The 17,125-nt window shown below is 41.9% G+C and overlaps 1 protein-coding gene across 1 annotated transcript in view; it reads right to left on the bottom strand.

Moving 5' to 3' along the window:
- LOC142138701 (olfactory receptor 6N1-like) overlaps positions 1–10,589 on the bottom strand; it is a 28,523-nt gene extending 17,934 nt beyond the window's left edge. Inside the window, exons 1-2 of the mRNA XM_075195552.1 lie at positions 10,508–10,589; positions 4,845–4,924 (exon numbers count right to left, since the gene is read on the bottom strand). Of these exons, the coding sequence (XP_075051653.1) occupies positions 4,845–4,924; positions 10,508–10,589 (162 nt within the window). The remainder of the gene's footprint in view (positions 1–4,844; positions 4,925–10,507) is intronic.
- Positions 10,590–17,125: the final 6,536 nt, after the last annotated feature.

The following is a 17,125-nucleotide window of genomic DNA, read 5'->3' as shown; positions in this document are numbered from 1 at the left end:
TTACTGACCCCAGAGGCTCAAGAAAGGTCAGCGTTCATCACCCCATTTGGCCTGTTCGAGTATAAGTCCATGCCATTTGGGATGAAGATTTTGCCAGCCACCATCCAACATGTGGTTAATTACCTGCTGGAAGGGTGTAATTACTTTGTTCAGGCTTACTTGGAGGACATTACTATTTTCAGTCAAACCTGGGAGGACCATCTGAAACATGTAGGGCATGTGTTGGAGAAAATTCAGTTGGCAGGTCTGACCATCAGGGCAGACATGTGTCAAATGAGGATGTCAGAGGTACAGTACCTGGGGCATCATGTGAGGGAAGGTAGAGTTAGGCCCAAGCCAGTGAAGGTAGAGGCAATCAATGAGTGGCCCTGACCCACAACCCAGAAGCAAGTACTTGACTTCTTAGGGACTGCAGGGTACTACAATTTTTTTTCCTGATTTTAGTACTGTAGCAAAGTCCTTGACAGATCTCACTAAGAAGAAACCCCCCCAAAGTAGTTGACTTGACACCCACTTGTGAGCTGGCATTTCAGTCAATAAAGAAAGCCATGTGCAAGCTCCAGTACTGCTGGCACCCAATTATGACAAGGACTTGTCTGTGCAAACTGATGCATCACAGTATGGACAGTGAGCAGTACTTAGCCAGGTGGGCTCAGATGGGCAGGAGAACCCAATGGCCTATTTGAGCAGAAAATTGTTGAACCAGTAGATGGGGTACGACATAATTGAAAAGGAAGGTCTGGCCATTGTATGGGCAGTGAAAAACTTTAACTTTAATTCTATGGACAACATTTCACAGTGATAACTGACCACAGCCCTATAAAGTGCTACAACACACCTCAGCGCAGAATGGCAGGCTATTGCGGTAGAGCCTTGCCCTGCAAATGATTATGAGTTTCATATTGTTTACAAGCAAGGAAAGGCAAACAACAATGCAGTTGGCTGTCTCGACAGGAAGAGCCGGATCCTCCAGGTCACCTTCAGTAACTCCAAGAGACTGCGGGGCCAGGAGTGAAATCGTGGGACATGGCCCATCTGTCGCCCGCATGGACTAGGGGGTGAGGAGTGTGGCCACGGGAGCATGAAATGGGTTAAACCTTAGCACTAAAGGATTAAAGATTTTTTTAAAGGTATATTTATTAATTTAAATGTAAATATGTAGTGTATAGGCGCTGTGGTGTCATTTAATTAACGGGTTTGAAAAATAACAGCCGGACTCTGGTGTTTGACAGTAAACCCCTCTTAAGGGTGGACTACTGATACCTAATAAAATGCTTATCAGGCAATTTACTATGCAACTGCCTAAGAAGCCGGAGAGCATGACTGTTAGAGGCCTTGTTCGAGGAATGCTCCACAGGACCGTACCCCTTCCAATCCACAAAGAACTGAAGGCCAACTTTAGAAATATGAGAGTCCAAAATCTGGCTAACCTAACAGTCCTCTTGCTGATGAACAGATATATAGGAAGGAGGATTATTTCTAGAGGTAAACCAATTAATTGCTAAAGGTTTAAGCAAGGTAATGTGGAACACTTGGGAAACGTATATTGAGGCCGGTAAATCCAATTTGAAGGCCACTGGCATAATCTTTTTGAGAATCTTGAAAGATCCAATGAAACATGGTATAAACTTCATGCTGGGTACTTGTAAGCGCAGGTTCCTGGTGTATAACCACACTTTGTCTGCCGAAACTAAACTAGGAACTGTGCATCTTCTGTTGTCGGCCGCAGATTTGTAGTGAGATGAAGTTTTGACCAGATTTGCTTTAACTTGGGTCCAGATGTCTGAGAAGTTCCGTAACAGGATATCAATGGCAGGAACCTCTGAACTGGGAACAGAAGAGAGTACCAAAAGAAGAGGATGACAACCATAAAGTGAGAAAAACGGGCACATGGACGTCCCTTCATGAGTGTGGTTATTATGAGAAAACTCAGTCCAAGGTAGCAAATCGACTCAGTTGTCTTGACTTACGAAAACATACATCTTAATGAATGTCTCCAGGTTTTGGTTCACCCTCTCTGTTTGCCCATTTGACTGCGGGTAATATGCAGTGGAAAAATATAATTTGAAGGTATTTGCAGAAGAATATCCAAATTTGGACACAATTGCATCCCTCGATCTCTTGTGGGCAACCATGTTCTCTAAATATTTCTTTGACAAATGATCAGCTAGAACAAGAGCAGAAGGAAGCCCCTTCAAGGGAACAAAGTGAGCCATCTTCGAAAATCTATCAACCACCACCCAAATGGTAGTGTATCCTTTGCTGGGTTTATATCTGTAAAGGACCAAGAAGTTTTTGACGTGAAGTTTTATGTTGAGCACAAGTCGAACAGGCTGCAACAAACTCCTTAAAATCTTGAGGAATAGTAAGCCTCCAATAATTCCTGTTAATTAGATAGTTTGTCTTTTTAACTCTTGAATGGATTGCATACCGAATGGCGTGAGCCCATCATAACAGATTGGAACAAAACCTAAGAATAACAAATGATTTCCCAGGAGGTGGATTTCCTAGAGAATTAGGAATAACAACAATAATACAATTTAGATCAATGATGGGATGACCCTTTAAAGACGATTCCAGATCTGAGGAGTCGAAAGAATGAGATGAGGCATCAGCCTTTAAAATCTTGGAAACTGGACAAAAAATGAGAATAAAATTGATGCAGGAGAAGAACAGGGACCATCTTGCTTGGCAGGGATTAAGACATTGAGCCGTTTGTAAGTACATAAGATTTTTATGGTGTGTATAGATGGTCATCGGGAATGAGGCACCCTCCAGAAGATGTCTCCTCTTTGAGTGCAAGTTTAACTGTTAAGAGCTACCTATCTCCAATAGCAATTCTTCTCAGCTGGCTGCAGCTTTCAAGAAAAGAACCCACATGGATGGAGTTTCCAGGAAGATACACATAAGGACAGGACTGCCCCTTCTCCAATTGCTTAGGCGTCTACCTTCAAGAAGAAAGGACAAGATATATCTGGTTAATTGAGAATGCTTGTTTGATTATGCAAAAGACTTCAGTGGCTCCAGGTGACCATATCTTAGGGTTATCACCCCTCTGATTCAAAGTGCTATTAGGTGCTACTACCAAGGAATAACCTTTAATGAATTGACAATAGTAGTTGGTGAACCCTATGAAGCGTTGTATGGCCTTAAGACCAGTAGGTTGTGGTAATTTCTGGATAATCTCTCTTTGCAGGATCCTTCTGGAGGCCACACGGAAACAATATTCCTAGGAAAGGTAGATTTTGTTGTTCAAACATACAGTTTTCTAATTTGCAATAGATATGATGAGTGTAAAGTTGGGTCAATACTAATGCGAAATGTTTTCTGTGAATCTTATCGAGGGAGAATATTAGAATATCCTCGAGATATATATCCGACAAACAAGTATAAAACATCTCGGAAGATTCCATTTATAAAATTTTGAAAAACCACCGGAGCATTGCATAACCCAAATGGCATCACAAGATATTTGCAATGCCGGTCCCTGGTATTGAATGCAGTTTTCCAGTCGTCTCCCTTTTTAATGCGAATGAGATTGTAGGCACTTCAAAGATCTGGCATACAAAAAATGCAAGCACCTTAGATGCGGTCCATCTACTGCGAAATAAGGGGTAGTTGATATCTATTCTTAACAGTGATGGCATTCAGGCCTCTGTAATCGATGAGGAGACACAATCCACTGTCCTTTCTCTTGACAAAGAAAAACCCAGCGCCAGCAAGGAGAAGTGAAATTGCGAATGAAACCTCTCTCCAGATCTTCTTGAATGTACTCAGACATGGCTTTAGTCTCTGGTAAGGACAGAGGGTACACATGGCCCTATGGAGGTGTCTGCCCAGGTAAGAGATTAATTGCACAGTCCCACTACCAATGGGGAGGTAATTCCTCTGCTTTGTGTTTGCAGAAGACATCAGAGAAAGATGTGTACTGAGGAGGTATATAAGGTTCCATGAATGTTGAAAACATTGGCACACGAGATGGAGGTTGAACCCTCTTCAAACACTGTGAATGACAACAATGTCCGCGGGCTAATACTTGCACAGAATGCCAAGCGATAAGAGAAAAATGCAATCACAGCCAGGGAAGTCCCAGGTCTATGGGATTGATGGCCACAGGAATGATGTAGAAAGAGATACTGTCTTTGTGTAGATCTCCCACTTGTAAGGTTAGTGGGGCAAATGGCTGATGAATTGTGCCTTGTGCAATCTTACTGCCACAATATCTGTCAAGGAGAGTGGAGAATCCAGAGATAGAGAGATTGGGAAGATCCAACTTAGTGACTAGGGAAGCCAAGATGAAATTGCCAGCTGTTCCTGAGTCCAGAAAGGCAGATCAGGTAACTTAGCCCGAGGAATAATACAAGGTCACCAGTGTGGAAAAACTGGCACTGGGATCAGGAGAGGGAGAGTTTACATATATGTCTACTTTGGCCTCTCCAGTACCATGCTCTGGAATCCCGAACGCTTGGGGCAGGATCCAAATAGGTGTCCAGGAACTGCACAATATAGACAAAGGTTATTTTTTAACCTATTTTTTTGTTTTTCTGGGGTAAGGCGCGATCGCACCAACTGCATAGGTTCTTTAGTGGATGAAACTGGAGTCTGAAAGTGGGGTGTAACTTGACTGCAGAGCGGCGAGAGGATTCCTTCTCTTGAATGCGCTCCCTGAAGCGGATGTTCACTCTATTGCAGAGAGTAATGAGGTCAACCAGGGAAAATGGGAGCTATCGGGAACCAGTTTGTCTTTTACACGGTCTGACAGCCCTTGCCAGAATGTTACCACTAGAGCTTCATTATTTCACTGCAGTTCAGACCCTGAAGTCCGTACAGAACTGCATACTGACCCGCTGTGTCAGAACATTGAAGCGGGTGAAGACTTCCTGAGCCAGCGGAAGAGACACGACCAGGTTCATCAATGATAATTCTAAAAAAATTCAGAAAGAAGGTGTAATTGTGCAGAAGTATATCCTGGAGCTCTCAAAGCGGGGAGGTCCAGGCAAGTGTTTGACCAGTAAGTTGGGATATAACATAGACTATTTTTGCTTTTTCAGAAGGTAAGTTCCCCGAAAGGAGTGCAGGCCTTGGGATCCCCAACATACTTAGACAGTGCAGGAATATGAAGTTGGGATGGCAGGGGTAGCTGGAGGCGCCTGAGTGCCCAGGTTAGTCTGAACTGTATCTAGTCGGCCGGAGAGACCTGACAAGGTCTTGCAACAGGTCCTGAGGGGACAAATTACCAGCAGAAAACATGGCCTGAGTATACTGTCACAAATCAAGTGGATGGCGTGAATTCACTTTCCACACAGAGGTTTGGGCTTCGCTGCAAGTAGGTTCACAGGTTACGACCCTCTGCACTGCCTCCAGGCGTGACGAGCTAGTATCAAACCATAATAAGAGACTGATCAACATAGCCTGGGCTGGTACACATGCAGACTACAGAGTGCCAAATCAGCAAAAGGAAGGAGTGTCAGAAGAAGCCAAATCAGCAACAGTCAGGTATAAACAGTACCAAACGATAGGCAGATGAGGGGTCAGGAATGGTAAGGGTCAGAATTCATAGGAGTTAGCCACAAGAAGTACTGCAACACTGGAGTAAAGGTTTGGACCCTAATATTCTGGCAAAGTCCTGTGAACAGAGCAGATTTAAATAGTTTAGCTAATGAATAGGGCAGGTTCTAGGTCAGAATACATGACCAGAGGTTCGCAAATCACAAACCATGTTAAGGACAATTTTAAAGGTGTATATAATACTAAAACCTTTATGTGCTGGATATTTAGATAGTTCAATGATGCTATTGTGGGAAACCTGAACTCCCCAAACAAAAGACAAGAAAGTAGAAAGATATACAATGGCACACAGGAGCTAATTAAAGCTTTAAAAATGTGTGGATTAGTTTAAAAGTCAAATTTAATAAAAACAATAATTCACAAGTAATAATTTTACACAGATTCAATAAGTGAGCTCCCATAATACTAGCAATAAAATATACTAAAGCAATAAATTATCCAACAATGATAGTAGTAACAAAAAGAAATGGGAATAAGTAGCTGGAATAAAAATACACCAACTGCTAATAACAATAGATGATATTTAGTACATGGTGCTGTGAAAAGTGAACATCAAGATTTTCTTGGGGATAACTCTGTGGAATTGATACCTTTTATCACAGTACTGGCAGTTTGAAATAAGTTAAAAAAATCTGATTACTAATTGTACAGCAAGCCCTGAAGATAGCCGTAGTGATATATATCGGAAGACATGGAAAAATGCAGTCCCACCTCTTAGGAAAGAGAATAATGTCACTAATTAGCAGGTATGAACTAGAGATGAGCGGGCTCGGATATCTGAAATCCGAGCCCACCCGAACGTTGCCGATCCGAGCCGGATCTGAGACAGATCCGGGTATTCCCGCCAATTGCAAAACTGAAACCGAGGCTCTGAGTCATAATCCCGCTGTCGGATCTCACGATACTCGTATTCTATAAATTCCCCGCTAGCCGCCGCCATCTTCACTTGGGCATTGATCAGGGTAGAGGGAGGTTGTGTTAGGTGGTCCTCTGTCCTGCTATATCTCGTGCTGTGCTGTGCTGTGTTCTGCTCAATCCAGTGGTGCTGTGTCCTGTGCTCTGTCCTTCTGAGTTCAGTGGTGCTGCTGGGTCCTGTGCTGTGTCCTGTTCAGTCCAGTGGTGCTGTGTCCTGTGCTTTGTCCTTCTAAGGGCATTGTTATTTCCCCATTATTCCCAAGTTATAAAAAAATTAAAAAAAAGTTATAAAAAAAATAAAAATTATTAAAAAAAGAAATAAAAAAAAAATATCCAAAAACACTCCTGCAGTATAAGTCCATTGGTACTGCAATATTACAAAGTTCACTGATTCTGCAGAATAAACTGGGAATTAGTGGAAATGATTGTTATTGAATGTTATTGAGGTTAATAATAGCGTAGGAGTGAAAATAAACCAAAAAAACTTGATTTTAACACTTTTTATGTTTTTTTCAAAATAAATCCGAATCCAAAACCTTAAATCCGAACCAAAACCTTTCGTCAGGTGTTTTGCGGAACAAATCCAAACCCAAAACCTCAAGCAAATCCGAATCCAAAACACAAAACACGAGACACCAAAAGTGGCCGGTGCACATCCCTAGTATGAACATGCAGATGAAATTCACTATTCAGTGTCCTATAACAGATAATCCCAGCATCAGGTGTAAATCCTTCAGCAAGGATCTCAAATGTAATCACTGACGTTGCAACCTCATTATAGGCTGATGGTTGGTGTAAGAACAGATTTTCCTGATAGAAACTTTGTTCCAATAATCAAACTGGTCATTGGCTGTGAATGGAATCAAAATCCCATAGAATTGTCACAAAGCTGCAGTGAAATAGTGCTTCAGTGTAAATAGATGACAGGTGCTGGGTCTCCTTGTAAGAAAATTACTACGAATATCTGCCTTAGGACAGGTTGTATATAAAGCTCAATGTTATTAGCTACTATAGACTTGAAATCTGCCCATATGGGAACCACTTGAATGTAGAACTTCTGAAGTACTGTGTAGAAAATATTGAGAGTTGGAGCAGAAAAAACATTCTGGAGCTCATATAATAAGAAACAGCAATCAATTAAGATGACTTACACGTTTCATTGCATGTGTACAACTTCATCATAGGCATAAAGAGATGTCTCCCATTTCCGTTTGAAAGAACCACACTATGACTGGTAGTGGAATGATTAGCTATTTAGATTATACATTGTAGATATGGTATAATTTGTATAAGAACTAATGGAATGTTTAGTGTGGTCATGTGATCTAAGCCGACAGATACGATCAGCTGATCTTGAAAACATGAGGTGATTGGCCGACTCAAACTGTGCTGTGACTGGACAGCTATAATCATATGTTCTTTGATTATATAAAACACGGAATACTGTATTTCAAGTTTTACGATGTCAGAATGCCATAGGAAAAGGTAGGCTGCTTTATATTACAAAATGCTTTTCAAAAATGTACAGTGGAGAATTTTGAATGAAATGTAAATATTGTTTATTAAAATTAACCAAAAAAGTGGAGATCGTTGTTGACTGGTCTCCACAATGTATCTAAATGTATTTAAAGGGGCCTTGAAGCTGTAAGTGTCAACCTCTGATGAAACTGCCCCCAAGAGACGGAGAAACGCGTCAATTCTTTGCTTGTGGCAAGAAAAATAAATCTCTCCAGTTTTTTAAGTTTCAATCATCATTGTGGACTTTATGTTATATGTATCCTTTTCAACTTCACAGAAGTCGGATGCTCTTTGGAAAGTGAGGTACAACACTGAATACAATTGTGGACAGTACAAGAGAATTTTTTTGGCTTCTAATTGTTGCCTAAATGGACTGACTGTTTTTTTTTTGAACATGGTGTTGGGATGTGTTGCCTGACTGTGATGTATTGAATTTGAATCATTTAGACTTGAATAGAGGCTGCCTCTTAAAGAGCATATTTTTGTATTGGATCCAGCAATTAATTGCGGCTAAAGGTTTAACCACATTGAAACTGTGAATCCTATGTATAACTGGATAAACCTTTATGTGGATCTACACGGAGATGATGAAACATGATTATATAACACAATCTGGTTTTGGATACACAGGACGAATTGCTATAGGAGTGTTTGGAATACAAACAAATTTAATCTGGGTTCACACAATAGATGAACTTATATGAGCCGGCTCAGTATTAATAATTGGAAGGTTTCTGGCTCTATTTTATTTATTTTAATTTCGTATTTTATATTATCTGCCAATACTAACGCAAACTTGTACAGTGTACAAGCAGACCGACGCTAATGACTAGAATCCAGCCGTGAGGTCTATTTATAGTCTATGGGGATCTCCCACACTGTCATGGGTATTTTCCATAGACTATAAATAGACCTTGTGGCTGGATTCTATTCATTAGCGTCAGTCTTCTTGTACACAGTACAAGCAGAAGTTTGCGTTGTCTGTAAACTGGGTTTATTTTTTTTTATTCAAGCATGTTCTGGTTAGCAGGCAGTCCAGTTACAGGAGACCGATAAGGAGTAGTTTCAGGAGGCGGGCAGCTAGCCCAAATCAGGTGGCAAACAGGGTAGCAGGAATTAAATGGGGGAGGGGTAGAGAGGGGGGTGGGGTAGATGAGTTGTCTGGTGATGGAGAACAGGTTGGCTAAAATGGAGAAAAAGGGTTCATTGGGGAGCAGGATTACAATCAGCGGCAAGGAGTGAAGTGAGAAAGTGACAGAAAGCAGGCCCAAGTCGCGGCCCATAATGAACTGCGACCGCCTGGGCTGGATGAGCAAGGAGAGATGCTGGTAAATCGAAGCAGCATCAGGAGCATGGGGAACCCGATGGCATGAAGATCAAACAGAGGAGAACATCCGGGCAGGAGATATTGGAGCAGGAGACTGCATGCAGGAACAGCTAGAGGTGGAGAGGGTCAAAAGAGGAGAAGGCCCAAGTCACGTTCTTGAGTGGCAGCGTCGGTCAGGACCAGAGCGGCAGGCGGCAGCGGGAGACCAGGCGACCGGAAGACATCAGGCTTGGACAACAGGCAGCAGGTAGGATCCATCCCCTCTTACCTCCTTTGCTCCTTCTCCCCCACTGCCTGCTCCTACCTTGCACACCTCTATAATCTGTCACACTCCGCTGGAGTAATCCCCTCTTCCTTTAAACATGCCTTATCTCTCATATTTGCAAAAAAACTAATCTTGATCCAACCTCACTTGTTATCTACCTCCCCATTTCACTTCTCCCCAATGCCTCTAAATTACTCCTGAGAGTTGTCTGCAACCACCTCACTAGGCACCTCTTGGACCACTCCCTCATTGACTCTTTCCAATCTAGCTTCCGACCCCTCCACTCCACTGAAACCGCCCTGGCCAAAGTTACTAATGACCTTCTCTTAGCTAATTCTAAGGGTCACTTCTACCTGCTCATCCTCCTTGACCTCTCTGTGGCCTTTGACACGGGTGACCATCCCTTCCTGTTGCAGACCCTTCTCTCTCTTGGCCTCTCTGCTTCTGTCCTCACATGGTTCACTAAAACCACTCCTTCTCTGTATCCATTTCTGATTCTTCCTCCCCCCCCCTCCACCCTCCCTGTAGGAATCCCTCTAGGCCCTGTTCTTGGCCCTCTACTCTTCTCGCTGTACACTACCTTCCAGGGTGACCTCATCACTTCTTTCAGTCTCCAGTATCACCTTTACGCTGATGACATTCAACTCTACATCTCTTTTCCTGATCTTTCTCCCTCCCTACTCTCTTGTGTATCTGACTGCCTTTCCGCCACCTCCTCTTGGATGTCCTCACAGTTTCTTAAAATTAACATTGACAAATCGAGCTCAGTGTCTTCCCTCCTTCTAAATCTTCATCCCTTCTTGATCTCTCTATCACTGTCAACAACACTACCATCTCATCTGTTCCCTATCTCCGCTGTCTGGGTGTCACCTACAACACCTCCCTCTCTTTTGCCCCCACATTCAATCTCTCACCCAATCCTGTCGCTTCCGTCTCCACAACATCATCCACATCTGGCCCTTCCTTTCTCAGGATACCACCAAGACCATTATCCATGCTCTAAACATTTCCCGTCTTGATTACTGTAACTTCTCCACACCGGCCTCCCCCTCTCCTATCTCTCCCCCCTTCAGACTATTCTTAACATGGCTGCAAGACTTATCTTCCTTTCATGCTGATCATTTTCTGCCTCCCCTCTCTGCCTTGCTTTACTCTGGCTCCCCTTCCCCTACAGAATCCTTTTCTAACTCCTCACCCTCAACTACAAGGCCCTTTCCCACTGCATGGCCTCTTACATCTCCAATCTCCTCTCTATTCATACTCCCTCCCATTCCCTGCGATCGGCCAATGACCATCTCCTCTCCTCCACTCTTATCACCTCATTCCACTCCAGAATCCAAGATTTCTACCAGGCTGCCTTCCTCCACTGGAATAACCTTCCGCACTCCATCCGACTGTCCCCTTTTTTGTGTACCTTCAAATGAGCACTCATCTATTCCTCAAAACCTACCAGCCATCCACCTTACCTTCTCTCTATGCTTCATATTCTCCTCTCCCTCTTCCCTTGTCCCGCTACTCTTGCACTTGATCCCCTCTGACTCTTTTTGTGTCTCCTGTCTGTTTGCCCTCCCTTTAGGATGTAAGCTCTTAAGAGCAGTGCGGTCGTCCCTCCTGTTCTTCTGCTCAAACTTCACTTTACTATCTTTATTTGGGGTTTTGAAGTCCTGGTAATATCTGTCTTATGCTCTGTACTGTATTATTTGTTTTTTGTTCTGTACTGTTTTCCCTTTATGGTCCACTGACTGTATTCTGTATGGCGTTGCGGAAATCTTATGGCGCCCTATAAATAAAGGTTATTAATAATAATAATAGGAGACAGAAGGGCAGCATTAGCAGGAGACTGAAGAAGTGGAGGTAAGTTAGCCGCCTGGAAAGTAGACCCAAGCCAGGGACTGCAGTAAGCAGCAGCCAGGGGTCAGATCAAGCAGAGGTGGATGATGATAATGCACCCATTAAAGGGCAGTTGAGAGAGAGGAACAGGCAGTAAGGCAGGCATCTCCATAGGTGCAATACAGGGCCTAGATGGAAAATCAGGCTGGGCTCCAACGGAGAGGTCGGAGGGCACATCTGCCCTGTACAGGAACCGGAGATTAATAAAATTTCCCTGAAGAAGTCTTTTGAGACAGAACTGCCCAACTTCCCAGGAGGAGGTGGCATCTAACTCCAGTAAGAAAGGCTTGAATTAACCTGGCTGTATCAGCACTGGGGCCGAAGAGAAGGCTCCTTTGAAGGTCTGAATAGCTGTAATTGCCTCAGGAGGCTACAACTTAGGATATATTCCCTTATGAGTAAATGCGATGATGGTTGAGAGTAAAGAAGTCTTTAATGAACTGGTGATAATTATTGGCAAACCAAATAAAGTTTACAAGGCACAGGAAAGGCACGAAAGGCACTTCTTTAACTTACAATAGAGATGATTCTTGTGTTGGTGGGTGTGAATCTCTTTATGTGTGTCCGATGGAAGACTGACCTAGGGAGAAACTTAGGATATCATCTACATAAATCACAACCAAGTGGTAAAGTAAATCCAGAAAGATTTCATTAATGTAACCATGGAAATTTGCCAGTGCATTACACAGACAGAAGGACATCACCAGGTATTCATAATGACCATCCCGGGTATTGAAGGCTGTCTTCCACTTGTCCTCCTGACTTATATGGATGAGGTTGTAGGCTCCCCTAAGATCGAGTTTAGAAAAGAATGCTGTCAAACAATTCCGAGATGAGTGGTAAATTGTAACGGTGCTTGATCGTGATAGCGTTGACCTGCCAATAGTCAATACAGGGTCTCGATGATCCATCCTTCTTCTTTACAATAAGAATTCTGCACCAGCAGGAGAGAAAGATTTAAGCATAAACCTCCATTTTAGATTCTTGGAGATATATTCAGATATAGCCTGAGACTCAGACAGAGATAAAGGGTAAGCTCTTCCTCTGGGAATGTTCTTACCCATAATGTTCTCAGAAGCTGTCATGCTAAATACATCCTGAAAGAAAGTGCAGACTGAGGACAGACTTCGATAAAAGGGTATGACAAGACATGCTGATATCGCAGGGGGGTACCAAAGATAAACAGTGCTTACTGCAGAGTGGACACCACGAGGGACTTGTGCGAGATGCCAATCGAACTGTGGAGAGTGAATCCTCAACCAAGGCAATCCTAAAATGATGGATTTGATAGTCTGAGGGAGAACCAGGAACCTGATCCACTCAGAGTGAAGGGCTCCTACCTGCAACTGGACTGAACCGGGGTAATACTGGAGAAGTTACCATTGGCGACATGATTGCCATCAAAACCAGTTAGCGACAAAGGCTGCAGCAATGAGTTTGGTCTCTATTATAGTATATATCAAACATTGAATGAAAAGTGGAATTCTGTTTATGAAAGCTAACATCTTTATATGTATATTTACGCATCTGAAAATTTGCTATTAGGATCCATTTTCATGGTGGTTTTAAACAAACATTCTGGAACATAAGGGCCGATTGATTTGGGGTTTGCAGATAAAGGATTGCTTATTATAGTTTTATTAAGAATGATTAACTAGTATGCTTCTTATATGAATCTGTTTTATATGTTTGATTTTATGCTGCTGCAGGCAATATATACACTGTTCACATAATACCATATAGTCTTTTGGATTTGATCCCCTATTTTTTTATTTTTCTATTATTCTTTTAGGAGAGGTATCAGGTTTGCTCTGAGGATTGTTTTTATTATATCATACTTCAAAGGACAATCTATGGTCCTAAATAGAGATCCACTGAATCAGCTCTTGCACAATTAATCAGTCCAAATGAGAAAATCAGGGAGAGTGGTTTAGAGAAACAAAGCTCAATAAACTGGCAGCTAGCTAGCTGTCTGTTAGCACTTTTTAGAACTTGTCGTTTGTTGTTGATGTGTGTGAGGAATTTCTTCCTGTACAGAAGCACAAACACTGTGCATATTAAATATATACAAATCCCAATGCGCAAATGTATCAATTTTAATGTAAGCAGTATTTGATGGCTTCATAAATATAAAAACAAATAAAAAACTTGATGATTCAATAACATAAAAATAGGTACTGGCCAGACCTAATAAATTCCATATATAAGTCTTTGAAGTGTGCAGCAGAACTGGCTGTGTTCCAAAATCCAGCTATGTAAAATAGTAATAAAACAGGTCTCTAATCCAAATTGAAATAATCTGTTAATCTCTAAAACCAGTGATGGTTGAGTGGAATTCTGTTACAGGTCTAGTAGAGTTTTGATTTGTGATTCTACAGGCCTGAAAACGATTACAATGGAAAAAAGCCTTTTTTCCGTTCTCCCAACCAAGTTTCCATATTCTTTGTGGTATTAGTTGGCACATAGCTAGTAGTTAGAATATTCAGTGCTTTATTTGTCATAGAACTCACCGGAACTGAGTTCCGGCACCTTTTTTTGATGGATTTTTTAGAGTTTTAAAGTAACTTTTGAACATTTGATGTTTGATCCATGTGGACTTGAATTGCCCTGACGAGTGTCGCAGGTCGGTGGCAAAATCATTAAAACGGTGCATGCAGATGCTTGTGTGTCGAGTCCGATGCATGCGTACATCGTCCGCACTGGTTGTGATAGCACTGCCTGGCTTGTGGCGTTGCTCAGCTTGTGATTGGTCGTGTGGTCGCACGCTAAGAGTTTAAGGCGGGCGGCAGCCATTATGTTTCGTTACACAACAGACGTGTGGGTGTGTGTACTACGTGATGTGAGTGCCGGCACCTTTTTTCCTACAATAAAAGCACTAAGAAAATCTTTAAGGTTCGTTGCTTTTTTATAAACGACCTTTGGTTGATCTGGAAGGATCGTAGATAGTTTATCATCCCTCAGCAAGATTGGCCAATGTTTCTTCAAAATCCCTTGAAGGGCCTTCGATCGAACATTAAATTGAGTTTTGAAATTAACATCTTCGCTGTTTTTTGCTTTATTTTTAATTTTAGAAACCCAAAGGTACTTTCTCTCCATAGCCAAAGTTTCCCTATAGGCATTCTCTATACTTTCATGTTCATAATCCCTTTCCCTAAATCTCTCTTTAAGAGAGACGGCCTGTATTTCAAAATCGGAAATATTGCAACAGTTTTTCCTAATCCTAATCATCTGTCCTTCGGGTATATTATTCAGCCATTTTCTGTGGAGATTGCTGGTGGAGGGGATGAAAGTGTTGCTATCTACTGGTTTCATAAATATCCTAGTGTGTAGTTGATCTTTTTCCACATATATCTCCAAATCCAAAAATTCCACTTTTTCTTTGTTAATGTTTTCTGTAAATCTGAGATTCAAATCATTAGTATTTATGTAGGTAACAAATTCCTGTAATTCTTGCATAGGTCCCGTCCAGATGCATATGATGTCATCTTTGTACCTGCGTCATTCCAGTAGATGTTTTTTGTATGGATTGTTCGCCCAGATGTTAGTATTCTCCCAGTACGACATAAATAGATTTGCGTAGATGTGAAAAGTTACAGTCAGTTCTTTTAGTGTGAGTGGAAAGATTGTGCAGGAAAATATTGTCTATGGTCGCATATCAACCATGCCATCTTTGAGAACCGCTGTAAACAGAGGACTTAGACCAATGCATGCATATCAAAATACCTGTGACATGTAGGATACCCCTGAAGAAGAAGCCTTCAAAGAAACAGTAGTCAGGGAATGTGCTAGCAAGCATCATGAGAAAAGGCATGCATAAAGAAGCACTACTTCACAATTCCCTCCCGTCATGATTTAGCCTGGATTCTCCCGCTCCCTTGAGCATGCTAATTTGTAACATTTCTAAAAAAGACTTACTGGTCAAGCTATTGCAATTTTGTGCTGGTCCATGCTCAGTAGCAGGCCAAATTTTACAGATTTTATTTGGGGAGCAGATTTTGTTGCCTGTCTGACATTATTTTAAGACAAGAGATATCATTGCCTAATTCTCAGACTTCAGATCTGGTGGTAGATTTACTAAAGCTTCTAATAAGGAAAAGTGGAAGTGCTGCCCATAGCAACCAATCACATCCTGGCTATCATTTAACTGGTATATTAAAGAAAATGATAGCTAGAATCTGATTGGTAACAAAACAATAGCATTTTTAATTTTTAGAAACTTTAGTAAATCAACCCCCAGATGTTTTGTGAATTGGTTACAAACGAATCAGCAACAATGACTCCAGAAGAATAAGAAAAAGGAGCATACACAGTGAGAAGGGGGTTTTATCAGTGAAGGGATGAATATGATTATGGTGAGCAAATTCAGCTTAAGGTAATACATTTTGCCAGTCATTCTGAGGCACTGAAATATAAGATATCAATCTTTGTTTCTTGATTTGATTCATTATTATTCTTGCAGAAGGATTTTTAGGATATGGCCACAAACTTGAGCTCCCGTCAGGATTCAAAGCCATGGCCTCTGCTTCTGTGGTCTGCTGCTCTGCTGACTGAGCTATTCTGGCTACTGGACCGCTCGTTGCCTTCACACTGTGTTCTAGCCCGGTTTCATTACTCTCCTGATGTTCCAGAATGGTCTGACTCCTCCCCTTGACTGCCTATGAAAGCCTGGCTTCTTCCTGTTTCCCTTGCTAGATTATTGTGCTTCTGCCATTTATCTAGTGTTCATATTGCTGCATCCTGTTGTCAGCAATTACTACTCATGAATCGACCTCAGCTTTTCCTTGACTACTCTTCTTCCTGAACCCTTTACTTATAGACTTACTTTGTACTGAATCCGGCCACATTGAACCATTCTTAAATATTCAATCTTCTACGGCTTGCCTTCCTTACCACCACTGGGCTCCTATTTAGTCTCAGGAACGTTACAGCTCCACAGTCTAAGACACTTTCATGTAGAAGGCTGTGGCACCTTGGTGCATGCACAGGTAGTTCTGGATTGGACAAAGTGAATGAAATCCTTCCTTATAGCTGGACACCAGAATTTCAATAGGACCAAATAGTTTTCTTGATGATGGGATGTCCTGTTGATTGTGAGTCATGGTTCTATTACTGCTAGCTGCAGCTAGCAGCCAGGAAGAATTAAGGGAGGGTCACGATGATGGTCATCAACTCCCGATTTCCCACTTCATAGTTTACCAGGGTGAATGTTAACTTTTTTTGAAAAGAAGATACCAAGCCATGAAAGATACCTTCATCAGACTTGGAGAGCACAGCTCTTGCTCTACTCATGAATGTTTTAAACTTAAGAGTATTAGACTAACTGGGGTCAGGATACCACAGCCCGGGAAGTCCATATGTCCTTGCAGTGCCTTGTTTGGTCAAGGCAGTTGAAACCCCTTGAGAAATTTATAACAAAACATATTTACTAGTTGCTAAACCCCACAAACCTCTGTATTGCCTTTATCCCTCTAGCCAATTCAGAATGGTAGAGGACTTCTCCTGTTCCATTTTTTTGCCATTTGCTGAAATTATGTCTCCTTGGAAGACCACTCTAAACTGACTAAAGGAACAAATCTCTGTCTTGACAAATAGTTGATTATCTATGAATCTCTCCAAAATCTCTGATGCAGTTGGGATGTGCC

Source organism: Mixophyes fleayi, chromosome 2 (assembly GCF_038048845.1).
Source record: "Mixophyes fleayi isolate aMixFle1 chromosome 2, aMixFle1.hap1, whole genome shotgun sequence".
Lineage (NCBI taxonomy): Eukaryota > Metazoa > Chordata > Amphibia > Anura > Limnodynastidae > Mixophyes > Mixophyes fleayi.
The sequence above is the reverse complement of the archived record's forward strand: the minus strand, read 5'-3'. Positions and strand labels throughout refer to the sequence as shown.